This window comes from Dermacentor andersoni, chromosome 2 (genome assembly GCF_023375885.2).
Source record: "Dermacentor andersoni chromosome 2, qqDerAnde1_hic_scaffold, whole genome shotgun sequence".
In the NCBI taxonomy this organism is placed as follows: Eukaryota; Metazoa; Arthropoda; class Arachnida; order Ixodida; family Ixodidae; genus Dermacentor; species Dermacentor andersoni.
The window spans coordinates 177,091,766-177,118,916 of NC_092815.1; the positions used below are offsets into that span (position 1 = coordinate 177,091,766).

Below are 27,151 nucleotides of genomic sequence, written 5' to 3' on the forward strand. Positions count from 1 at the left end.
CGTTTCCACCTAGTGGCTGGTGTTGTCCAAGTACACGAAAAGGCAGTACAGTATGGGTACTATATTGTCAAGTAGTCATAAGAACTAGCAGTGACCCCATGACAGTGCCCCTTTTATTACTTTAGAAATGCTTCAATGCACAACAAATTGCTTCACCCCAATCATTTCAGTAAGCTCCGCTGCATAACACGGCTGTAGTGCGACGAAGCTTACCGAACTATGGCTGTACTGTCACAAGATATAGGAATGAAAAGAACATGTAACAAGGAAATAGAGGTGAGGAACAAAGAAACTGTGCAACTCACATCTTGGAATTTGCCATCATCGCTGTTCATGATTCGTATACGAAGGACCAGCTTCTCGGCGTTGTCATCATTGAAGATGCAGTTGAGGTCATCACCAAAACCAGCGTTAATCTTCTCGGCAATCTGCTCCATGGTGAGTTTCTTGTCCGTCATACGCTTGCGGTCTAGCTCCACACGGAGCAGCCAGGGCGATATGCGAGTGGGGTCGAAGTCGGGCATCTCATAGTAGACGTTTACAAACTCCTGGTCCTCCGATATGACCGTGTTCTGCGGGTCAGGATCGTAGTAGATGGCTGTGTTGGCAGTCACCTTGCGCAGGGTTGTGTGCTCCAATCGGCACAGAACGTCCTGAGAAAAATCAAGGGAAATCTGTCACATCAAGGCTGCCACACATAAAGGGCCCCCTCACCACGTCCTTATCAAAAATCCTGGTTTTAACTGAAAGTTCTGAAGTGCCATCTGGGTAGTGTCTGGCTGCAAGTGACATTTCTTCCCTGTCTTCTCCCATACTGGACTCGAGAGACTGCATCACTTTTATGTCAGGAGCCCCAACTCCTTTATTTCTTCTAATCCTTTTTTTTCTTTTTGCTTTGCAACCTCCTTACAATGGCAGTTTTGCGCATTCTGCTTTGGACGCTTTATGGGAGTCATGTGCCATAATTGGCGATATTGCAGGCAATGCATTTAATGTAGAGGTATTTACATGTGTGACTTTGATTCTCCAGCAGGAGGTGCAGCCTCCTCAAAAGGAAGGGTGCACAGGCTTTCCTATTAAATTTATGTTCTTTTCGCACCGCACTCGTCAGTTTGCAATCACCAAAACTGTTGCATGAGTGAAAACCCAAACGATTCTGGATGCCTTAGCATGTGAAACACTGGGCACTGAAGAGTGCAAACCACTGGAATGTCCTGACTGAACAAAGTGAGCAAGCAGTGAACCAAGTACCAGCGACACACGCAGGTCACGTCTGTAAAATATCTGAAGGGACATTTATATTGATGTACTGGATATTACTGGAATACATACTGAAGTATACACACTGGGGCATCATTCCCTCGATGACATGAATAGCTTTCCAGAAGCAATTGGCTATTCGCTTACACTGACAATCATTGTCGGCAGTTTCTGCAAAATTTCTTGCATGCATTTGTTGCACTACTGTGCTGCCTCATCTTACAACACCGTTATAACTTTATTGCGAACAGATCCTTTTTTTTTTTCTAAACCTATATGCAACATTCATAAAGTTGTATAATGAGCCTGAGTAAGTAAACTTTGCAATGATTCAGGCATGTATACATTGCAAAACAATGCGGTCAGGCGAGCAAGGGAGTGAAAACGTTACCTTGGCCTTCTCAGCATCTCGTGCAGCGGCACCCGTCAAGAAGACAGTGAGCGAGGGTGTCTTTGGCTTTTTGGAGATGTTGATGATCTCTTTCAGACGAGGCACACCTAGTGTGACGTTCTTGGCCGACACACCGGCGTAGTGGAAAGTGTTCAGGGTCATCTGGGTAGCTGGCTCACCCAGAGACTGGGCGGCCAGGGCACCCACCATCTCACCAGGCTGGCCCTGCAGCCCCCAAAAAATTAGAAAATCAAACAAACAACTGCTTTACATTTCCAAAGAACGCCATCTCTAAACACGATCACAAAATGTGAGCTCAGAGTTACATCCTGGGTCCACAACACTGCAATCTGTTTCCTTGCCACAGGCACCACCAAGTTAGTCCAGTTATCACAGAGTTTAGGCTGTTTCGCACGGTAAAATTTTCGCTAGGCAAGACACAAATTTTTTTGCTCCGCAAGGTTTCTGGTTTGTTAAAACAGGATTGTTAAATGCGTGTGTTTATATGGGAAATTCAAGGGGAACTACAATTACATTGTTATGCAGATTAGTTCATTGTAACGAAGCTCCACTCTGCTCCAGCCTAACCCCATTGTTGGATGTGACTTCGTCACATCCAACAAAAGATCACTAGGGGTGTGTGAATGCTCAAATATCACCAAATCAATTCAAATAGTGAATGTTCGAATATTTCAATTCGTGAATCTAATCTTCAATCTAACACACATGCGGGATCTCAGCACCAATCACTGATGAGCCACCTGTACGAACATATCAGCGGCAAGCATTCACCGAAAGCTTGTGGCCCGTTACCACATCGACCAGCAGCATATTTTCATCATGGCCACACTGCGTATGCCATTAGGCTTAACTGGCAACTAAAGTTACAGTTTGGTGCAAAATCAATGCAGATTTATTGGCAGCAGCCGCACAACGCTCGAAAAGCTGACAAATTGCTTCGCAAACGAAAGTGCACACATGGGATGGCAACAAAGTCGTTCATGGCAGTTATCTTTGCGACATACCGCATGGTGGCCTCTCATTCCCGACACCATTCGTAGACGCACATTGGTCTCTTGTTGTAGCTTCAAGCAACCTATTACACCGCGGGCATATAAGTGTCACGGCTAGTTGCATGCATTTGCTGGACTGGCGAATGAACATAAGGGGGAGCGAGCCTTGCGCAAACTTACCGCGACTATCCAGATTTCACAATCTTTGACAGGTGGCAAACCATGCTGATTTGCGCAATGCTCGCTCTCCCTTATGGTCATTCACCATTCCCACAAATGCATGCGACTAGCCATGACACTTCCACACCCGTGGTGGACAGCACCTGTTCTTTACTGTCAGCACAAGCTATGCACGGAACGGTGATCGACTCATGAGAAGCTTGATCCTTTTCTCTTTCACGCAGACTGGCCTTACAATAACCGACCTGCTGTGAAGCTGGGAAACCCCTTCTGTCTTTTCGAGTGTGCCGCAATGAGATGACAACGATAAGGAAAATAAGCGCGCAATAACTGAGATAAGCTGTTCACTGAGATCTCGCTGCGTTTCGATGCGTGCGAGCCGTGCTGCACTGTCTATGCATGCATGGGTACGTGGACGCGAGCTTGCACATGTCCGCGCGCAAGATCGATGACAACACAATGATAACGTAGAATGAGCTCAGCATGTTTTTATTAAATAATGCCGTTTTCATTTTGTGAACGCTGTCCTCACTTTTTTGTTCAGCCAACATTAGAGGTAAGTTTTTTTATTTTTTCTGGCGTCAGACATTCGGGGGTCAGCTTAGAATCGGGGCCGGCCTAGATTCAAGTAAATACGGTAAGCTACTGATAGCTTGCTACATTCTCGTTATGCAATGCTAAAAGACTCCTGAGCATGTGCGGCTCCGTATTTTCTTGTGTAAAATTTATAAGCACTTGTGAATTTTGCTGTATTCAATATTCAGCTTTTTCTTTCTTCTTCTTGATTTGGTGCAATGTTCGGTTTGGAACCTACTATTCGGTATTCACACACCCTCAAAGAATACCTGTTATATTCAACATTGATTATAAGTGTACTACATTTCCTCACATAAGGGCTGCCCTTGTGTTAAGTTCGCGCTCCCACTCTGGAGAGCAAGAATGTGGAAAAAAAAAGACAGTTTCACTAAGCGTCACAGCCACATCAGCATGCGTGGGCTCCGAGATGGCACAAGTGTGCCATTGCAACTTGGAAAACCCAGCGCACATGCTGGTTATTTTCTGCAAGCTGCTACTAAAATGGCACTAGTTACTGACGTGCCGACAACGGTATCCTAGCAACCTTATCTCGCCAGATCCCTACCACCATCATGCGGCATTGATCAAGTACACTTCAATGCGTGTTGTCCAGCAGGTTGAGATGCATTGTGTTATTGGGCACATTAAGAGGGCATCGCAGCAACAATTGTGCATGTGAATTCTCAAAGCGTGGGGTGCGGTTTCGTTGGAGACCCGTCAAGAGCTTCAATGTGACAAGAATATCAAACATCAATGGACAACAGGAAGGTCAACCAAGTTTGGGAGAGCGCTGATCAGTCTAACTCATCAAAAGACGGGGGCAGTGGAAGCAATGGCAATGATTGAATAAAAGGGTGTTTGCAATAGGCTGCTAGTGGTTACGTTATTCTGCAAAGCAGTCCGAGCGCAGTTGAAGGTTTCAATGAGTAGACATAAGCGTGCCTCGTGAAAGGCTCACACCCGGAAAAACATATGAAAAATGACAGTAGGCTTTACACATGTAAGTACAGCATATCCATTACAAGCTGATATTCAATAGAAACATGCCATATTTACTTAACTATATCCAACAAGTTGTTAAATTTTGCTTTACTGTGAAGCCATATTTACCAATGTTAGAGCTAGTGCTTTTCTTTTCAAAATTTTAGTAATAACTGTATAATGACCCTACGTTTCTAAACTGTCAACTGCTTGTCAAATTGTGACAGGCACTCCCCTCTTAAGACTCGGCTATTTGACATAAAGAAAATATCGTTTTGATTATACTGACACGCATACATTCTTAATATTTTTCCAGTGACCATTTTTCTTCGGCTAACCACTGTTACAAAGTGATCACTTGGCACATGGTGCACCCACATATATAGAAACTTTCACGAGTGTTGATTCTGTAGTGAAAGAATTTTGTCCAATAAGAGTGTATGCAAGACACAAATAGTGGTGTACATTCTGGAACCTGCACAAGCAGCAGCTATTAAGCTGGAATGTACAATGGGTAATGTATTGTCCCACTGACCAGATTTTGACAACCAACAACTGCGCTCAACGCTAACTTTGTACTTTTTTTTATAGCACTTCTTGTTTTCTCTGGGCACAAGTTTCGCCAAAAGAGAGTCAACTTCCAAACTTACGCCCTTAGCAATGTTTTATTCTTCACTGCCGTGACCACAGGGCCATATCGAGGTATGACTGTACCGACAGACTACGCAAAGTGAAAAAGTTGTACTGGAACATTGGCTCGCAGCCACTGCAAAGCAATCATGTCGCTGCCCACGTACCTGTGACTGGTGGAAGCGGGTCTCAATCTCGCCCAGCAGCCACTCGAAGGATTCCGTGGAGAGTCGGAACTCCTCGGCCACGCGCTTGGAGCACAGAGTGGCCCGCAACAGTGCACGGAACAGGAATGTGGCGTTCTCGTTGGCCTGGATGCTCAAGTGGTCCTCACCGGGCACAATGACTAGTTTCTTCACCAGCTCCTCGACACCTGCACCATGCCAGTGTACCGAATCACCAGTCAAGCCTTGAGGCACAGAAACAAACCCAGGCGAAGGGCCAGAAGAAGACACAGCAACACCCCACTTTGCTGTGCTACTGGCAAGTTCGCAGTCAAGCCTCGATATAACGAATACAGTTGTCCGATATGTTATGGCATGCTTGTTTGCTACATTGATGATCAACTGTATTAACAGCCTTCATGTAATGATAAGAACGTGTTCAAATTGCCAGTACTGTATTTACTGGCATAATGAACGCACAACCCACGTTTCCAATTAAAAAGTGTTTTTTCTGCTCCTCGCATAATGATTGAACCCCGAACATCGATTTGGCCTCCAACACGGCGTTCAACGTGCGAAAACCAAGGCACCTTGTTGTGCTGTAGCATCGGATCGGATACATGGCACGTGACAAAAGTAGAAGACGCAAGGTAGAATTCAGTTTGTGATACGACATCAGACATGCCAGAATGGCAGCCGAAAACAAGGTGTTTTGCTGTGCCTTAGCGCTGGATCGGACGATTGGCATGCCATAAAAGTAGGAGACGCACGGTACGATTTGAAGTCCGATATGCCGTCCTGTGTGCCGGAATGGCAGCCCAAACCGAGGCGCTTTGCTGTGCCGCACTGTCAGCTCGGATGCCTGTGCACTGGCATGTTGGATGCCATATCAGTTGCCAAATTGTACCACGTATTCAAATTTTTGAGGTGGCTACGACAAAAACAAAATGGCTCAAAATTTTTTGTCGCATTGTGATCCCCCCTCCCCCCCGCCCAACATTGTGCAAGTTTTTCTGGAAAAATGTATGCTCATTACGCAAGTAAATATGTTAGGCTTTGAAAGGTAAGCACACACTAAGCTACACGTGTGGGATACAGCTGTTCACAGTTGTGAATCTGAGGAAAACATTGAATTTATGACTAGATTGTGACTGTATCCAATTAAAACCGTACAATGCTATGTTGCTCACACGTAGTGCTAGCTGTTCGAAATCATCATCATCATCATCATCATCAGCCTGATTACGCCCACTGCAGGGCAAAGGCCTCTCCCATACTTCTCCAACTACCCCGGTCATGTACTAATTGTGGCCATGTTGACCCTCCAAACTTCCTAATCTCATCTGCCCACCTAACTTTCTGTCGCCCCCTGCTACGCTTCCCTTCCCTCGGAATCCAGTCCGTAACCCTTAATGACCATCGGTTATCTTCCCTCCTCATTACATGTCCTGCCCATGCCCATTTCTTTTTCTTGATTTCAACTAAGATGTCATTAACGCGCGTTTGTTCCCTCACCCAATCTGCTCTTTTCTTATCCCTTAACGTTACACCTATCATTTTTCTTTCCATAGCTCGTTGCGTCGTCCTCAATTTAAGTAGAACCCTTTTCGTAAGCCTCCAGGTTTCTGCCCCGTACGTGAGTACTGGTAAGACACAGCTGTTATACACTTTTCTCTTGAGGGATAATGGCAACCTGCTGTTCATGATCTGCGAATGCCTGCCAAACGCACCCCAGCCCATTCTTATTCTTCTGATTATTTCACTCTCATGATCTGGATCAGCAGTCACTACCTGTCCTAAGTAGATGTATTCTCTTACCACTTCCAGTGCCTCGCTACCTATCGTAAACTGCTGTTCCCTTCCGAGACTGTTAAACATTACTTTAGTTTTCTGCAGATTCATTTTTAGTCCCACCCTTCTGCTCTGCCTCTCCAGATCAGTGAGCATGCATTGCAGTTGGTCCCCTGAGTTACTAAGCAAGGCAATATCATCAGCGAAGCGCAAGTTACTAAGGTATTCTCCATTTACTCTTATCCCCAATTCTTCCCAATCCAGGTCTCTGAATACCTCCTGTAAACACGCTGTGAATAGCATTGGACAGATCGTATCTCCCTGCCTGACGCCTTTCTTTATTGGGATTTTGTTGCTTTCTTTATGGAGGAGTACAGTGGCTGTGGAGCCGCTATAGATATCTTTCAGTATTTTTACGTACGGCTCGTCTACACCCTGATTCCGCAATGCCTCCATGACTGCTGAGGTTTCGACTGAATCAAACGCTTTCTCGTAATCAATGAAAGCTATATATAATGGTTGGTTATATTCCGCACATTTCTCTATCACCTGATTGATAGTGTGAATATGATCTATTGTTGAGTAGCCTTTACGGAATCCTGCCTGGTCCTTTGGTTGACGGAAGTCTAAGGTGTTCCGGATTCTATTTGCAATTACCTTAGTAAATACTTTGTAGGCAACGGACAGTAAGCTGATCGGTCTATAATTTTTCAAGTCTTTGGCGTCGCCTTTCTTATGGATTAGGATTATGTTAGCGTTCTTCCAAGATTCCGGTACGCTCGAGGTCTTGAGGCATTGCGTATAGAGGCTGGCCAGTTTTTCTAGAACAATCTGCCCACCATCCTTCAGCAAATCTGCTGTTACCTGATCCTCCCCAGCTGCCTTCCCCCTTTGCATAGCTCCCAAGGCTTTCTTTACTTCTTCCGGCGTTACTTCTGGGATATCGAATTCCTCTAGATTATTCTCTCTTCCATTATCATCGTGGGTGCCACTCGTACTGTATAAATCTCTATAGAACTCCTCAGCCACTTGAACTATCTCATCCATATTAGTAATGATATTGCCGGCTTTGTCTCTTAGCGCATACATCTGATTCTTGCCAATTCCTAGTTTCTTCTTCACTGCTTTTAGGCTTCCTCCGTTCCTGAGAGCTTGTTCAATTCTATTCATGTTATACTTCCTTATGTCAGCTGTCTTACGCTTGTTGATTAACTTCGAAAGTTCTGCCAGTTCTATTCTAGCTGTAGGGTTAGAGGCTTTCATACATTGGCGTTTCTTGATCAGATCTTTCGTCTCCTGCGATAGCTTACTGGTATCCTGTCTAACGGAGTTACCACCGACTTCTATTGCACACTCCTTAATGATGCCCACAAGATTGTCGTTCATTGCTTCAACACTAAGATCCTCTTCGTGGCTTAAAGCCGAATACCTGTTCTGTAGCTTGATCTGGAATTCCTCTATTTTCCCTCTTAGCGCTAACTCATTGATCGGCTTCTTATGTACCAGTTTCCTCCGTTCCCTCCTCAGGTCTAGGCTAATTCGAGTTCTTACCATCCTGTGGTCACTGCAGCGCACCTTACCGAGCACGTCCACATCTTGTATGATGCCAGGGTTAGCGCAGAGTATGAAATCTATTTCATTTCTAGTCTCGCCGTTCGGGCTCCTCCATGTCCACTTTCGGTTATTCCGCTTGCGGAAGAAGGTATTCATTATCCTCATATTATTCTGTTCTGCAAACTCTACTAATACCTCCCCCCTGCTATTCCTAGTGCCTATGCCATATTCCCCCACTGCCTTGTCTCCAGCATGCTTCTTGCCTACCTTGGCATTGAAATCGCCCATCAGTATAGTGTATTTTGTTTTCACTCTACCCATCGCCGATTCCACGTCTTCGTAGAAGCTTTCGACTTCCTGGTCATCATGACTGGATGTAGGGGCGTAGACCTGTACAACCTTCATTTTGTACCTCTTATTAAGTTTCACAACAAGACATGCCACCCTCTCGTTAATGCTATAGAATTCCTGTATGTTACCAGCTATATTCTTATTAATCAGGAATCCGACTCCTAGTTCTCGTCTCTCCGCTAAGCCCCGGTAGCACAGGACGTGCCCGCTCCTTAACACTGTATATGCTTCTTTTGGCCTCCTAACTTCACTGAGCCCTATTATATCCCATTTACTGCCCTCTAATTCTTCCAATAGCACTGCTAGACTCGCCTCACTAGATAATGTTCTTGCGTTAAACGTTGCCAGGTTCATATTCCAATGGCAGCCTGTCTGTCTGGCGGCCTGTCTGTTCGAAATACCAGGCCCTGTACCCAGGCTACAGAAAATTTAGCTTTTTCTCAGACCCCATGGACATGTGACATCAACTGCACTCCTGAACATAGAATTTTTAAGTCTGCCTGCACTTTGAACACGAGCACCATATGCAGGCCCTGGATAATGTAACAAGTCTATTCCAGTGCCATGTTGCTATTCATTTTCATGCTTCATCAGTGGTTCGACCAGCGCTTCACCCCCATTATCATGTGGGATCGGCCAGCTGTGACCGCTGGGCGATGAGAAAGAAACAAAGTTGAGCAAAAGGGATCCCCACTTTATGCCAGCCTCAGAAGTAAAACGAGGCGTGCACAGAACTGCGAATGTTCCGTTCTGACGAAAGTTCATGACATTTCGTTTCCACGAGCACACGCTATTGCAACCTGCAGCCTAGCTGGGCACTGCTTGGTTCACGAGGAAAGCCTCACATTTTTAAATCAAACTGTCCCAGCTGACACTGCAAAAGTGCCGGAATAAGCTTTCCAAAAGAGAAAGGCAGCAGCACCACCTGGCGCTTGGTTAAGGACATCAACATGGCACGCCAGTAGTCGTGCAGCTCCTGCTTAAGCAGCAGAAGTGATGCGAAGTTTGCCCTACGGGTATGACACAAACTCTCACCTTGAACTACCCTGAGAGGAGACAAGTCTGTGGGCGCTCGCAGGTTCACCCGGAAAATCTTCTGAGCATTCCAGAGCATCCTCTGGAGGTTGCACGGTAGCACAACCTGCATTCACAGCATCGAAACCCGCCCGTAAGGAAACCTAGCACAGCCTCACGAACTGAAGTGCACATCAGTGCGCAAGCTGCTGCCCAAATTTTCCCATAAAGCAAACACTGGCACTCCAGCAATTCAAGATCAATATCAAATTACCGCATTTAAAGGTACACCAGATAGAAAAATAAGTTGGGCTGCATTCATTAATTCTGCTTCAAGAATACAGTAGACTTCCACTAAATTAACTCCGGGTAATTCAATTTTCCGGTTAATTTGATTCCGACTGAAGCTCCCAGCCAGTGCCCATGCCTTTATATGGGCCCAAACTTTCGTTATTTCAATCCCAAAATTGGCCTTTGTTGAATAATTAGAACTTTAATTAGAATTTGACTAGTCAGCATGCATGCGCCTGACTCCTGTGGTGAACCCCAATAACATTCCCTTTATGATGGTAGCATTCATATGCACCGTTCTGGAGATATCGTGGCTTGAAAAGCGCCTTTCGTGATTTCTACCAAGTATCTTGCCACCTTGGCTGATACAACAAATATTCTCAAGCACTTTAGCATGGTTTTCAGTGAAGATATTGCGAAATCAGATAGAAAAGAAGTTATAGAAAATATATTTTTTGCCTTTTTTCACGATGCAAAATGAATCTACAAAAGAGTGCTGGTTTGGGCTGGTTGGTACATGCCATAGCTAGTTGGAGTAACAGCGCATAGGACAGGACAAACAAAACAAATGCACAATCTTTCCATTCTGTCTGTCCCGCCCGTTATGCCGACATTTTATCAAGTTTGAGTCAAAGCATGTGCTTCTGATAACAGGACATGTCATGCCACCAGGCTCCCATTTCTAGAGAAGGCAGGCCACTCACCTTGCTGTCACCTGTAGGGAAGATGGTTCGCAATATCTCACGGTCCTTCCTGAGCCGTTCCCACTCCTTCTCCAGCTCAGAGACAGCTGTGGCGCTGCCCATGAGTTCACGCACCACGTCCTCAGTGAACACCTTACGCAGGTACCTGGAAACAAAGCAACAATCACTGTTTTAAAAGGCACTGCAACACATTTTAAAGCCCACCATTTTTGCCCTAGGACTATCCTGAGCATGTCAAAAAAGCGAGAGCAAAAGAAATTACAGGAAGACCCTCATTATTTTGAAGTCTGCCAGATCGCGAGAAATGAAGCGGATCTTCAATTACCCGAAAAGAAGGGAAAAAAGTAGAAAAAGATGGGTATAACTGCATGACACAAAGATGTCACCTTTATCTTCTGTGTGGCAAGACTACTCCAAATTATCATATGGGATTGCTTGGTGCAGCGTGTTCACTGCACCAAAGATCGTGGTGTATTCTTGGGCAATCACTTTCAGAAATCATTCCATTTTCGTGAAAACATTGGACGCATCAAAGTATATGGCCAACAGAACTCTTGGCACTGTACGAAGATAACAAGCTTGGCACCACACCAGTCTCACGAAAGTGATTGCACGAGGATACCACTCGTGATCTCGAGCCACTAACTATGCGCAGCATCTCACAGTCACCACCACTACACTAAACAAAGCTGCGGACGGCATTGAGAGACTTGGTAATCATTGCTAAAGCGGGCACACAAGTGGGCTCATTATTGACCCAGCCACTGTCTATTGGCACCCTGTTGGTGACTTCGATCTTCCACATTATGATGTCTGCACGTCTGCTTGTATGTTGAAGTAGTCGGTGAAGCTTAGTCGGCCTAGTCCGTCACTCCCGTCCCCGTCTTCGTACACTAGTGGAAACACATATGTGGTCGAGATCTTTCACGCAGTCAGGAATTGTACGCACAGAACACACCCATAGTGGGCACACTTCGCACACCTGTACGGACTATCAGTGCCCATGTAATGAAATCAATCACATGGTCAATCAGCAGTATCCGAACCGTACTTCCAGCAACGGCTCTCTCAGATCCAATCTCGAAGGCTATGCATTTATGTACTGCAAGCGCAAGAAGCTATCAACATCACTAGGTAGAAGCAATTGAAAGAGCTGGCAACACGTCATGGCCTCCATATTTCTGACAATTCGTCCAAGATATGTGAAGCCGGAAGCGCATCACAGCATACTGGTCTCGGAGGCCACAACCAGAAACTGCAAATTATCCAGATGGATGCACGCAGGCTTTTCAGGTCATCCAGTATAATTTACACTGCAAATTACGGGACTGCAGAAAATCTACGAATTAACAGAATTCTCAAATAAACCCGACATCAAATTATCAAGGTTTTACTGTACCATAATGCACACGAACCCAAGTTATCAGTCGCAGAAACTTCAAAATACAACTACTAGAAGCAAAAGTGATCAACTCCAATTCCCACAGCTCTGGAGGCCCCATTTCCCTCTCCCACAGCAGAAAACTGCAGCGCCCAATAGCGGTAGGGTATTGATGTCATGTAGAAGACGTCTGCATGCCGCTAAGTGTGCAGCCTTATCTCGAAGGCCGTGCCGTCGTTTTTATGGTTACAACAGCTTCTGTAAAGCAGAGGTTGGCACACAATGTGCTCGGCAGGTATCTGATGCCATCGTTTCCATGGTTACAATACCTTCTACATGGCCGTCTGGTAATTGGGCAATAATAAAATGGCTGTAACACGTAATGTGGCAACTTTTTTTTTTGTATTAGTTGAAATATCACTTGAGCATAAATTGCACGTTACATTTTTAACCAATGATCAGAGCGGCACGGGAGGACATCATACCCATTATTGCACAAAGTGCATGAAATCGCCGAATTGTGATCACCGCATCGCCTTCGTACAACAAGCTTTCTATGAAATGTTACAGGACACCTTAAAGCTCCTGGCTACAGCTTTTGACTCCAGCTAAAGACAATCAACAAATGATCCAGCTACTGAAAGGCAACAAAAGGCATGAGACTCCATGTTTGGCTAGCTTGATTAAATTCGTAGTCTGAAATGCAAACACCAGCTCATAAAGGACTGAGAAAATGAAGCGATGAAACGAGTGCTGTCTCACAACTGATATTCAACTTGTATTCAACCTAAAGTGCAACTCTGACAATTTTCTATGTCCACTAACCTCAATAAAATTTTGCATATACATTCTCTTTCGCACTCGCATCATTTGTGCCAAATTATATATACGACTACAGGTCATTTAGTCTTCCTGAAAATGAATTTTAAACATTCGTTGCGTGTTCCCAACTCATGTCCACGAATGTATGACATATTACTGGCCACTCTGTATTTGTGACGTAAGGCAAACAGCTAGGCTAACATCTTCAGCGTATCATTAAAACGTATCTCTCCCTCTCTCTAGCTTAGAGACTAAACTGCCACTTCGCCCGAAAATGATGAAGCTGGCTCCTTTTTCTATGAGACAGCAGACGACAATCATTGTTTTGACAGAGGTGATAACCGGTGGTTCTCTCTGTCTGGCCACAGCACAATGCATTGAGCTTGGGCATGTCAACTGTCTTGCGCCGCGGCGGCAAGTCAAAATGAAGTGGCGATCCTTCAGTGCTCATACCGCCGCTGAAATAGACGCTGTCTAGTTTGAAAGATCCGAAAAAGCTTCCATTGTCATCAGAAGACATTGTTAGCTTCGTTTTTTTTTTTTTTTTTCATTACCATGTCTACTTCATGTTTAGCATGCACTCTGTGTGTTTACATTAAGGTGGTGTAGGATCTGACGTCATCACCTCATTGTAATGTCACACGAAGAAGCTACCCCATATTGGTTTCAGCACCTCATTTATTGTTAATTGCCGTTATTGCCGTTTCTAAGCAAACTGAACCACCCTTCCAGTGACAGGACTGTCAATGCCATTTGAAAATGACACTAACCTAGTACAGTAAAAGCTCGTTAATTCACTACTCGTTAACCCTTTCGCTGTCACGGACGTACTGGTATGTCTTCGCGCTTCCCCCCCCACAGTGTCACCGACGTACCGGTACATTCTCTATCGTGTGTTCAAAATTTCGCGCCTGAGCGCAAAGCTGGCGCTCCTGAACTGGCCCCTCCATCTGTTGACTCTTTCTACAAGTTCGTATTTTCGCCTCGACCTGTGTTAGTCAAGAGTACGGTGCGACTGCCACTCGCCCCTCTCTCTTTGCCGAGTGGCGCGGTGGCTCCGCGTTCGCTGTATCATGCGTCGCGCGCATGTGGTTATGGGTTCAAGGATTGTTCTGCCATCTCCGCGGGTTTGAAGGTTTTTATTTTTATTCTGTTGGTGTGTCTGCTACGGCGCATCAAGTTGAGAGACACGCGCCGCGCCGTTGCCTCTCCGAAAAGAGTGACTCAATTGCTGCTTTCGCTCTCTCGCCGCACCCTCGCTTCCTACTTGCAGCAGTAAACGTAAAGCACTTCGAACTTTGTTTTAGCCTTTTTCCATCTCCCTCTGTCTTCTTGATCACGCAACGTCCCATTTCTCTCCGTTGTGCGGGCGACTGAAAGCGCATCCTCCCTGCGCGCGGTTACTTTCGGATGGCTGAGCGCGCGGACCTTCGTCCGCTCATTGGAGCGGTGGCTCAATTCCGATTCAGAATACGAGCCGAGTTCGGATTCGGACTCGGACAGTCTCATGCTAGGAAGAGGGGAGTTCCGCATCGTCAGATTCGGATGTTGAACGGATGTTATAGTCAGGCTGATGATGATGATGATGTTTACTAACAGCTGCAGAACACTGAAATGTGCATATTGCAGTGACTATGTTGTTTGTATACCAGTCATAATCAAAAATAAATTGCTATGTTCATTCCCTGTTATGCTCGTTCCCTGAAACCAAGCCGACACTGGGGGGGCGTCACGGCCAGAAAGGTCCGACAGCGAAAGGGTTAATTCGAAATTTCGGATAATTCGAATTAGTCGCCGCGGTCCGTCCCACAATGTATTGAAAGCAATATGTAACACATCCCGCTAATTCACACTGAAATCCGCACCGCCACCGATAATTCGAACTCCGCATCATCGTGGATGGGGAGAGTGCTAGTGCGCGGGAGCACGCTGGCGTCGCCGCGCGGGTCGCGCAGCTTTGCTTTTTCGATCAGCGGCAAGGACGATAACACCCTCGCCGCGCGCCATGTTCTTTGCGTACGAGCGTGTGAGGGTGAGCCGGCGAACGCGGCTCAATCTCGCGTGCGCCAGAGGGGAAGGTGGGGCGGAGCGCGCCCTCTCTTGTCGCGCGCGAGGCAGGGGGGTGAGGCGATGGAGGGACCGGGGGAGGATCTTCGGCGGCTGAGGCGGCCGCCGCATCTTGAAAGCGATCTGTGACGTGGCCAAAGTGCGCGCCCGCGTGGGCCTCGTCTTCAAAGCGATCTGCGACGTTTGCAGAGTGCGCGTATTGCCGGTAGCTTCATATGCGATGTGCTTTCTACGTTTCGTTCGCGTTAAAGCGAGGGCTGTACGAACGTCAATTCACTCGCTGCTACTGCTGCGTGCCCTCACTCCAGCGTTTTTCAGCGAGTTTCCGCGGTCATCGAGCGAGATGCGTTTATGCTTACCTGTGCGCGTGACACAGTGCTTGTTAATTTAGTTAGTAAGCAAAAGCTTACAAGTTTATACGGCCGATAAAACTATTATCCTTACTTCGTATAGCTATCTACTAATTTTCTATCGCAATCGATGCTTCGCATTTCGCGCGAGACGGAGACTTTTTTCTCCGCCCCAGTCAGCGCGACGAACGCGCGGATGGAGCAAGAACCATCTCGACGTCGGGCGCGTCGGACCGCACTGGCTGCGTCCGGCTACGTTGGCTGCGCCAGAGCTTCGAAGTATAGACGTTTTTCACGCCAACGTGACGTAGCGTGTGCGCACGTGCTCACGCCACGTCAGACTATATACGCGCCTTCACCGAGCGATTTTTTTTCTCTGACTTTCATTAGTTCGAATTTTGTATAATTCGAATTTTCATAGCATCCCCGCGGAATTCGAATTAACGAGCTTTTACTGTATGGTTAAAAAAATTCCGGAGTTCGCTTTTAATGGGGGACACAAGTCTTAAAGAACAAAAAATTCGTGGAAAATTTGTTTTTTGAAAATGTTACTTTTGGATTCTACAGCAACTAATGCATGATCTTGGAAATTTCCACGCATCAATATTTTAGTCATAATGGCGCTTTATATCATGTTGGCGAGCTGTACTTCTACCGATGAATGTGCAAAGAAGGGCCTTTCTCCGCGACATGCGGCTGCCATTATATGCTTCTGATCGCACCCATCTTGGTCTTGTTTGGAAGAGCCGCTCTTCTTGTTTAGTTTTCATGCCACTGCTGCTCCAAGTGTTGAATGAGCATGAAGAAAAATCCAGCGAAAATCTTTTCCGATGTACAATTCCATTCGTCAACTCGGACATCTAACCGTAAGCACGCCATGCCATTGGTGGATTTCTGACATTGTCTGCTCGGGCCAGTCGGGAGTGCAAAACTCGGGCAGCACGAAACAACGTCAATTTCAGTGTGCTACAAAGACATAAATTTGGCAAACAGACGAATAAACACAGGGTATTAAACTATTCAAAGTACACAGTAGCTTCGGAAGATGCTAACGATGGTTGGCCACTCGTGCCAAGCACCGCCTCGAGTAACACAACTTGCACTTGTGTGAAGCGCAAGTTGTGTGGTGGCAGTACGACAGCGGGCGAAGGTGAACGTGACTACGGTCTCGCCATAAAGACAGTCATGCGCAATCTGTGCTGACGCCACATTGGTGCAGAGTTCGCCACACATGCGCAGCGGCTAAATGCGCAACCCGTTCCTTGTGAACCATCTCAGTGCGTGCGAAATGCAGAGCGCCAATAATCAGTAATCGACAACTGACCTTAAATGATTTTCTAAAATTATTTTTTTCGATAATGAACATTTCACACTGCAGCATACATACTGGGACAAGTGCCAGGGGCATACTAGCCTGTTAAAACTGGTAACATGTACGTACTTCGAATAAATCAAGATTTACGTGTCGTTCCAAATTTTCTCTAAACAAGCATTTTGCTCAGCCTGCTATTTGAAGCTAAATTTATAAAGCTTGAAGTGCTGGAAATAGATTCTTTTTTTTTTCCTATTACTTTTTTGTTTGCTTTTGTTTTTGTTCCCTGGTAGCCGTACTGTACATGCTGAACTTTTATGAGCTGCTAAATTGACAATTGCTGTTGGATATAATAATTGCTTGCAGCATTTCACTCCTTAAACATTCTGCCATCCTCTCATGTATTATCATAGCTTTCTGCTCAATTTCTTTTTTTATCTATTGTTTCAACAAACAATAGTAACAGACTTTTAGTTATTGGAATGGATAAACATTATTAAAGGTCCTGCAAGATGCGCGTCAGCCTGTATCTCCCACACAGGGACCGACAGGGAGTACCTCCATAATGATTTACTTTATCAAAAAAACAATTGCATTTTTTAAATCACCTAAAAAACCTGAATTAAGACTTCACTTTAATTAAATTTGGTCTAATTATAACCAAGGTAGCTCTGAGCACCATGTCCTCCCTTAACTCAGAAGCATATCAAACAACATTATCAGAAAAATAACTCCAAATTCTCGCCAGACTAGGCTAAATGTATCTTGATAGCTGCAAAGCCTGCAGCAAATTTTTTTTAATCTATTGCCTTTGAGAATGGGCAATTTTGCATGTAGAATTTTGCCATTGACAGCAGAAAGCACTGTACATTTAATTAACGAACACTGGCAGGAAACAAGAGAACTTACCGCTCATTACAAGTGTCAAAGCGGAACTTCTTCTCAAAAGATTTGTTGGAAGGCTTGAGGGTGGGCATGCTCTGGAATTCTACGGTGCCTCCATCGAGGCCATCCTCTCCGTAACGCAACTGGATCACCTGGCCGTTGCTGTTTCGCACCGTGCCGTCATAGGCGATCATCACGCTCTCCATAGCTTTGATCAGACGACGCTGGATGTAACCTGCAGACAAAGCACACGTGCAAAAGCACACCTTGGCCATTGTTCCTGAACAAATAGCCAGATCTGCCGACCTGGACCCCTAGCGTCAGATCAGTAGAGCACCTTTACTTAAAAGGAGTGCTAACCCAAAATGTTTGTCTTGTCTTGGACCACTAGCATCAGATCAGAAGAGCACTTTTTACTTAAAGGAGTGCTAATCCAAAATGTTTGTCTTGTTTTCATTTCTTTACTGGGTAGCTCTCAGCCCCGCTATGGAGTCTCAATTCCAAGTGAGTGCAACAAATAATTATGCCACCTTTTAAAGTGACCAGTTCAACATGCGCGCCAAGTGTAGTGTGACTTCGGACATGAAAAAAGGAAAACCACTAATGTTACCAAAACATGATGTGGCAGTCTCGTGGTACTAGACACCGCTGTGAAAGTGCTGCCGGAAGTCGAGTCAATTCAGCACTCAACAAAACAACAGGAGACAGTGAGTTCACTTGCGTTTTCGAGAGATGAGCTCAATTGGAAGGACCTATTTGGCAACTTTCGGCGACACAGTCTTCGTGTCGCAGGTCGGCATGCTACTGAGTTGTTTGTGACACCATGTGACTGCCACGTCTACTTTCAGTAACATTATGTTCTTCTTTTTCACATCTGATACCACGTTGCACTTGGCGCACAATTTGAATGGGTCGCATAAAAATTACTTCTGGCATTCTCAAGAAATTGAGGCTTTGAAAAGAAATTATGGAGTCGACAGCTACCTAAAAAAAAAAAGCAATACAAATGATGAGAAGATGACGCCTTGCTCGGAATTGTCTTTTTAAATTTTAATTGTTCCTAGGCAACTTCCTTATTATTTTTTACTCTATCGCCTTACATTGCCTACTGCAGCAGCAAGTCAATGTCAGCAGTTGAAATGTGATCAGGCAAAACAACCTCCAAATTTTTTAAAACAGTATCACTATCACAAATAGATTGCTCTTGGAAACACAGACACACATTGTGAATTACAGACGAACCTTGTACAGTCAAGCCCGGCTATATTGAACTCGCAAAAAAACGCCTATCAGTTCGATATAGAGCATAATTCGATATAAGCCTGCTAAATAACTGGATGTCATAAAAGCACATACCATTTATAAAATCACTTTATTGAGGAAACTAGCTTAGTTTCGCATAAATTAGTCCTGCATTTTCTTCTGCTTGGGCAATTTCGCTGCCTGCGACGCACGCACTTCCCCACGTTGTCTAAGGAGTCGGAGCAGCTGAGGCCACAACCTTCCGCATTCGCGCAGAAGCACTGGACTAATGCGAGTGCACCAATCACTTTGGAGGATGTGGGCAAAGGACCGTAGTTGCTTTCCTCAACATGCCTACTTTCATTTGTGCTCGGTACGATGTCGGCGATGTAGTCTTCGTTTCCGGGCTCTACCGTGGTCGCGACACCATCATCTGCAGTCGCAAACTCGTCCACCATTGATTCGAATGTCCTGGAAATTTTGACAGCTCGCTCCAAACTTCGGCAACGGCTTCGTCGCATTCATCAGAATTTACAGTCATCACCGAGCACGTGGAAACCGGCACGTATGAAGAAAGCCTCGTACACGGCCGTGCGTACGCGTCGGGCGCCATGGGCACCGGGTTGCGAGTCTGGCCACTTTAGCCCTAATCGTGCCGAGAGTGCTCCTCGGAATCTTGCACGCTGCGGGGACATCGCGTTCGACGCGATTTATGATTTCGATCTTCACGACGAAAGGCGAATTCTGCCGCTTCATCACGGCAACACTGCGGGAGAAGGCCCACAAGGCGCAAACACGATAAACCTAAGAAGCAGCCAGACAACTCCCACTTTTGCCATCTTGCACGAAGAGCGTACAAGAGCCTCTGATTGGCTGTCTGAGCAAGCGCTGTAGGCGGGCCAGGATCATTTTTTGCTTGGGAGTGTTGATAGATAGTGATCTAAAGAAAGGAAGGACGCTTGATTCTGCAACCCGTGAGGGAGCACGGCGAAGCGTCGTCAGGGGAGAGAGAGTGGGAGGTGAAAGATGATAGAGAAAGAGGGAGGATAATAGACTTCACTATGCGCGACATGGGGAGTGTCGACGGCTCGCCCGAACAGCCCGAGGCAGCGCAGTCACGGTAGGGAGAGCGATTGGATGGAGCCGCGCCGCCGGGTTTCCCCGCTACCGCGAGGGAAAGCCAACTTCTGGGGGCACTTTTCCGCCGCTTGACGTTCGATATATTGGGAGTCACTGCAATATTTGTTCGATGTAAGCGTAATTTTTGCTATATATACTCATTGTAACTATACCGTGACCAGAAATTGTTCGATATATAGAATAATTCGATGTAAACGGGTTCGATATAGTCGGGTTCGACTGTATATCGAACAGCGTGGTGATCGCGAAATAGTTCGATATAGCCAGAATTTTATATACAAAATCGCATCAAAAGCACATCAAAAACTTATCCCCGATCGCGCCCCAATCATGGCACACTAAATACTCACTTGAAGCTACACACAAAGTATTTATTTCTTTGGCCAAAAGTACTGCAGCAGTGTAGCCTGCTTCATACTGGCAGCCGCTTGCTTAACAATGGTATCCTCAACATAGTCTCAACGATCCACAAGCGATAGGCCGGTGCCTTGTATTGCACTGCAGCAGCAGTGAAGAAGGGCCAAAGCAGCTAAAGTTAGGAGCGGGACAGCATCAGCGCTTGTGGGATCAACCTCGGCAACGCCTTCGTTTGGCCGCTACTTCTGCTGCGATCTCCACGTCCGTCAATCAAAGCATGTTGAAACACCGTCAATAAACACCGTCAAGTATGAAGTGCCGTCTGCCAAGGCGTCTATGAGCGAGCCCAGTGAGCTCACGCTGCCGCGCGTCTTTGTGGATGCAAACCGCCATTCCTCGTGAGGCGCGGCAGGTGCAGAGCGAGGCCCCAAGGAGGAGTCAATGCGGCAAATGCAACATGCGCTCTGTTGATGTTGTCGAACTAGCCAAGCTGCCACGTGCGTATGCCGCTACGTTCAAATGGCGCCCTCGGCGCGATCAATGTGTGCAGCTATAGTGCACAGAAGTCGGGAACGCCCATCGCACCACCGCTAGCTTCCGAGGGTGTTGCGGGAAAGCTGGCCAGCTATCAACAGAGCACACGTGGTCTGGGGTGGCAGAGTTCGATATATCCATTTTACGTCCAACCCCATTCCGAAATAAAAAATTTAAAATGCATGCTATATTTCAGGTGATATAGACAGTGTTCGATATACACAATAATTCTATATATCCGTGTTCGATATATCGAGGTTTGACTGTATTTCGACTAACTTGCATTCCACTTTAAGCCACCGTAGTACTCTCTGCCTGTGCACTCCCGTCTTCAATTAGGATGACCAACCTGTTTCGGCAGTCTTGACAGCAGTATCAATGAGACCCTCTCTTCCTCCCATGGCGTGGAAGAAAAACTCGGAAGGAGTCAGACCGGCCAGGTAGGAGTTCTCGACGAAGCCACGACTCTCGGGACCGTAGTCGTCCTTGATGAAGTGGGGCAGCGTGCGCTTGCGGAAGCCGAAAGGGATCCGCTTACCTTCCACGTTCTGCTGACCCACACAGGCAATGACCTGTGGAGTGAAACAGTGCACAGAGTGCAACAGTTCATGGCACAAGGTGTTGACAATAATACAAATTACAAGCACTAAAAAAAAAAAAAAAAAAGATGTGCGTGTGCCAACAAAATTTTCCAAGGTTACCACGAGTGGCACGGGAATGAAAAGAAAAGATGTTTCATTTTGTCAGTTCATTCCACAGCAAAAAAATATCATAGCCTGTTGCGAAGTACGAAGAGCTAAAAAAAAATTACGGGGTTTTATGTGCCAAAACCACTTTCTGATTATGAGGCACACCATAGTGGAAGATTCCGGAAATTTCGACCACCTGGGGTTCTTTAACGTGCACCTAAATCTAAGTACACAGGTGTTTTTGCATTTAACCCCCCATCAGAAAGCGGCCGCCGTGGTCAGGATTCAATCCCGCGACCTCATGCTCAGCAGCCCAACACCCTAGCCACTGAGCAATCACGGCGGGTCAAGGTACAAAGTGTGTAGCCAAGATTAATGAAAAAAGCAATTCATAGCATAATGCACTACTGCTCTACTGTATTTACTTGATTATAACGCGCAGTTATTTTCTGGGAAAAACCAAGTACTAACCCAAAAGGGCAATACAGTTTAACCTCGATATAACAAACTTCAATATAACGAAATTTTCTATAAAATGAGGTATTTAAGTTCTTACAGCTTCTTGTCCATAGAACATTTTGAACCTCAACATAACGAAGTGTGTTTATAAACAATTTCAAAATTATGAAATTTCCCTGCCACCACGAAGAAGTGCCAAGTCAATAAATGAGAACTTCCAGACTCAGATGGTCAAATGGTTGAATTGCGTGGGGCTGCTTGCAAACACACATCTTGAATCATGTGCAACGCAACTGAGAGTGACCGCCGAAGCAGAGCAGCATCACGTTTCGTATAAAGTCTAAGTGCAACAACATCCTATTGCGCCCCTCGTGTTGGTACGCTTTAGCTGCAAGTGAAAGCATGCAAGGGTGAGCCAAGAAGGATGATGGCTTGATCAATGCGGTCTTCTCGCAGTGGAAATGGGGGAGGGGAGCAAGCTCGCGGTAATGCCATCAAGTGTGTACCAGGGCATGGCGGGGGGAGAGGCCATGGCTGCACATGGCTGTCACCATGGCTGAGCACATACGCAGCCTCTGCGCCCTGTTTTAGAGGTAATTTGCCGCTTGTGCAAAGGCTGGGAGAGCGGGATGGCGTAGTATCAAGCGTTGTCTTCCCGCATTATAAGTTAAGTACTGGAAGTTGCATAATCTCAGGTTTCGGAGATGGATTGAGGTGAGAGGCAGATGAAGCATTCACCACCCGATGCCGGTGCTTTTCACGGTAGCGTCGTCCCACTGTGGGCAACACTATCGGCCATAGGGGCAGAGTGGACACGAAAGCGAGGCTGGCTTCGCTTCATGCCTCCAATAATTGTTAAGAGGTTGTCAATACTGCATGAAACCATATCTTTCGTCACTAACTCTCAAATTCAATGAAATTATATTTTTTTTCTCAGTGAAATTCGCTTTTGCCGATCGCCTTATATTTCGGAAAAATTTGCGGCCCCTTCCATGTAATGAAAAGAAACACCAGCGGCTGCACTTATTTGCATACAAGATCGAATTTCAATATGATGAAGCAAACTGTCTATTATAGCGGCTTCGTTATATTGAGGTTTAGCTGCAGATGGTATTCAAATCACACCTCACAATCACAATCACAATTTTACTGTACTTGCACACACCAGAGCACATGTTAGTGCCGTAAGTTAGTCATCACTGGAGGTCTCGGACTGTAACGATGACTGATACTATGCCTCGGAAATTTTCCTTTTCCGAGTGAGAACAATCGCTATTTCTACCTCTTAGATGGAAATCTGATGAGGAAACAAATAAAGTGCATTGCTTGAAATAAAACACGCACTTACCAATTAAAATAAAATACGATCCAGCATTATATGTTATTTTTAATTGGCAAGTGTATGTTTTATTTCAATTATGTTATTTCTTCCCCAGATGAGTTTCCGTCAAACCCTGGACTGTCAAATATTGCTGCAAATTTAACATTTTCTGAATAATGAAAATGAGAGGGCGCGTTACAATTGAGTGGAATATGGTACTTTTTTAGCTGTCAGTTATTCAATCCAACCTCATGGCCCAGTTCAAGAGATGGACAGCCTCACTTATCTACATAAACTTTTTAAAGCACGCCTAGCATTTTAATAGAGAATCATGGAGAAGCCAATTCCTTTTTTTTGTTGTACCTCAGAGTAGGTGTACCCTGTCACCTCATGCATACACAGTCAGCGTTCAGTTTTAGGACTCCCTATGAGCCGCGAAAACATCCAACAACTCGGGCAGTACGAAAAAACGAATGCATGCCTTTTACTGCTCCCAAGGGCTCAAATAACCACAGGCACATTCAAAATAGCCCTCAGGGCCTGCCGCTACACCTATTAAGCATATCTGCACTCGTACTGTGACAGGAGACAGTGGGTGCATGCGTGTATAATTAAGGAATACATTCTGTCCTGTGACGGTTGTCCCTTAGGGTTGGTAATATCAGAGTCCTTCCATGTTTTTCTGGTCACGAAACTCCGCCGTCACGCTATGGGAGAGGTTCATATGCTGCCCAAAGGTGCCGCGACGCGGCGCCACTGTGCCACAGAGGGCATCGTTCGCGTACCGAAGCGCGTGCGCAGTGCGAGGCGAGCTGAGTGATCGGGTGCGTTATGTGCATCTGCTGCGCTATTTCTCGAGTGCTGGGCTGTTTAGTTGAAGTGGCGGGGTGGGACAACGATGCCGAACACGTGTTGCAAGTAACAGCTGAAGAAGTAGGATGTTGGTATCTCTAACAAGCCATTAAAAAAATTGCTGCATTTGTGATGTGGCTACTTGTGTTCGTTTAGAGAGTTGTTTTGCCATATGTTATGAAATGCTTATGCTTTAAACTTTCTTGTTTATAGAAACAATCGATTATGCATTCTGTATTTATTGCCATTCGTTTGCTGGTGTTTGTTTCCTGCCCCCCAATGCATATATCTCATGTTTGATGTTATTTCTTTATGCTTATTATATCAGTGTCATGCTTTTAACGAACTTCTTGCATTGTGAATGGTGGACCATTCGTGACCCGACGCCTCTGTGATGTCTGTACTTCGCTCCGCTTATTTTACATGATAAATAAATGATCGTGCTTGTATGTTGTTTTTGCACCAACACGTTCTATTTCTTTTCTTAATCGAATTATAAAGTTTTTAACATATTGTAAATAGTTGCGCATTAAGAACCAAAATACCTAGTCCCGTCGTTTCTGCGTTGGAACCACGAGCAGCGTGAATAAGTGCTGGGCTTTCTGACACTTCTAAACGACTGCTTCCTAAGGCAATTGCCTAATTACGATACAGCTAGTTTCAACTGTGCAAGTCCTAACACTTCACGTTCGCCTTAATCCGTTGCTAAAAGCCGCACCGAAGACATTTAGTAGCGAAGTTTGTCTTGCATTAATCCTACCTAAATCTCATTCAGAAATGGCATCGCTTTGCAGAGAAATCTTAAGGGCACGGAGCAGCTCCATTTCCTTTTCTTTGTTATTAAGTATTCTACGGCAGCAGACCTTTGCAATAACAATTTCATTCTTTTGATCTTATTAGATACTGCCCACAGTATGAGTCCTTCTCTGCCACAGTTTAACAGAAAGTGAACAGCTGTGCTCGGCGAACAATCTGGCGCTATGCGCCACGGAGAGTTGGCGCTTACTTACGGGTAAGCGGGGGTGCAACAGCCCACATATTTGCATCTGGTGATAAGTGGGACCACTGGCACTTTGTTGCGAATGTGTTTAAATTAAATTATGGGGTTTTACGTGCCAAAAACACTTTCTGATTATGAGGCACGCCGTAGTGGAGGACTCCGGAAATTTTGACCACCTGGGATTCTTTAACGTGCACCTAAATCTAAGTACACGGGTGTTTTCGCATTTCGCCCCCATCGAAATGCGGCCGCCGTGGCCGGGATTCGATCCCGCGACCTCGTGCTCAGCAGCCCAACACCATAGCCACTGAGCAACCACGGCGGGTGCGCGGTGTTCAATTTCAGGCAAATATTAAAAAGCGGAGCCCACCGAAGTGTTGAGGCGAACGGCGATGATGAAATCTGGACCGAGACCGCCCGGCCGTGTACTGCGGACGCATTTCGACGGGGGCGAAATGCAAAACACCCGTTTATTTAAATTTAGGTGCATTTTAAATATATTTAGTAGCGAAGTTTGTCCTGCATTAATCCTACCTAAATCGCATTCAGACATTTATTTATGTTTATTTATATTTAGGTGCATTTTAAAGGATCCCAGGTGGTCAAAATTAATCCTGAGTCCCCCACTACGGCGTGCCTCATAATCGTATCGCGGTTCTGGCTCTTAAGATCCCAGATTGTAAAAAATTTTTTTGGTCTGAGACCGCCGCAAGCTCCATGTTATGAGCGGCTTTTTTTTTTCGTCCCGGGCGCTCATATGATGGCAGAAGACACGCTCAGGCAGTAATTTAAACATATTCAATGTTAAAAATAGTTACGTGAAACTAAAGCGATGGTTGAGGAAGTTGAGAAAGCTAGAATACCGAGGCCGCCCCACACACAACCACAGCGGTAGCGGCGTTCGCATGCCCTCTCATGCACGGTTGCGCCTCTAGCGGCGGGCGCTGGCTCTATATGAAACTGAGGCGGCAGTTTCGTGACCAGAAAAAAAATGGAAGGACTCTGGTAATATTGATGAATGATTAATCGATTAAATGTGTCCTGCAGAACTATTTATTCTTCATAATAATAATATATAATATATGGGGTTTTACGTGCCAAAACCACTTTCTGATTATGAGGCACGCCGTAGTGGAGGACTCCAGAAATTTCGACCACCTGGGGTTCTTTAACGTGCACCTAAATCTAAGTACACGGGTGTTTTCGCATTTCGCCCCCATCGAAATGCGGCCGCCGTGGCCGGGATTCGATCCCGCGACCTCGTGCTCAGCAGCCGAACACCATAGCCACTGAGCATATTTATTCTTCATCGATGTCCACCTTTCACTTAATCGACTTAATCGATTAGACGTGTTAAATTAATCATTTTCGAGAGTTTGACAAGAGTGGCGGGAAAATTTTGAAATTGTACTGGAATGGCGGCGCTTGAGTGGCTGTGCAGCTGTGGTAGAGAGAATGTTAACTGTTTTGCCAAGTCTCGAGTGATGCCGAGTCGAGCGCGCAAGTTTGGAGCATGTATTTGGCATAGTGATGAAGTTCATGTCGATTCCGCAAATCTACAGTGTCGGAGCATCTATCCTCGCATGCCGATTGTGTGGCCATTCAAAGAAGGTGTCCGTTTCATCCAAACATCGCAGCCAATTGACATTGCTTCGCTCTGTACAAAAGAGCATGTGGTTTAAAATCCTAAACCAGTAATTTTCTTTTTTTCCTGTGCATATTGCAATTTCTTGCATATTTCAGTTGGACTTCACCCATCACTTTTGCCATTTTTGTGATTTCTTGCTTAACTGCACTGTACAGGGATTCACTAGTGCTATGCATCTAAATTAATTCTGCA

At 45.6% G+C, this 27,151-nt stretch overlaps 1 protein-coding gene across 1 annotated transcript in view; it reads right to left on the reverse strand.

The window, feature by feature from the left end:
* Polr2A (RNA polymerase II subunit RpII215) overlaps positions 1-27,151 on the reverse strand; it is a 65,628-nt gene that overhangs the window by 15,269 nt on the left and 23,208 nt on the right. Inside the window, exons 13-19 of the mRNA XM_050187190.3 lie at positions 21,340-21,562; positions 17,742-17,952; positions 10,901-11,045; positions 9,927-10,032; positions 5,199-5,404; positions 1,652-1,876; positions 306-653 (exon numbers count right to left, since the gene is read on the reverse strand). Coding sequence (XP_050043147.1) covers positions 306-653; positions 1,652-1,876; positions 5,199-5,404; positions 9,927-10,032; positions 10,901-11,045; positions 17,742-17,952; positions 21,340-21,562 — 1,464 coding nt within the window. The remainder of the gene's footprint in view (positions 1-305; positions 654-1,651; positions 1,877-5,198; positions 5,405-9,926; positions 10,033-10,900; positions 11,046-17,741; positions 17,953-21,339; positions 21,563-27,151) is intronic.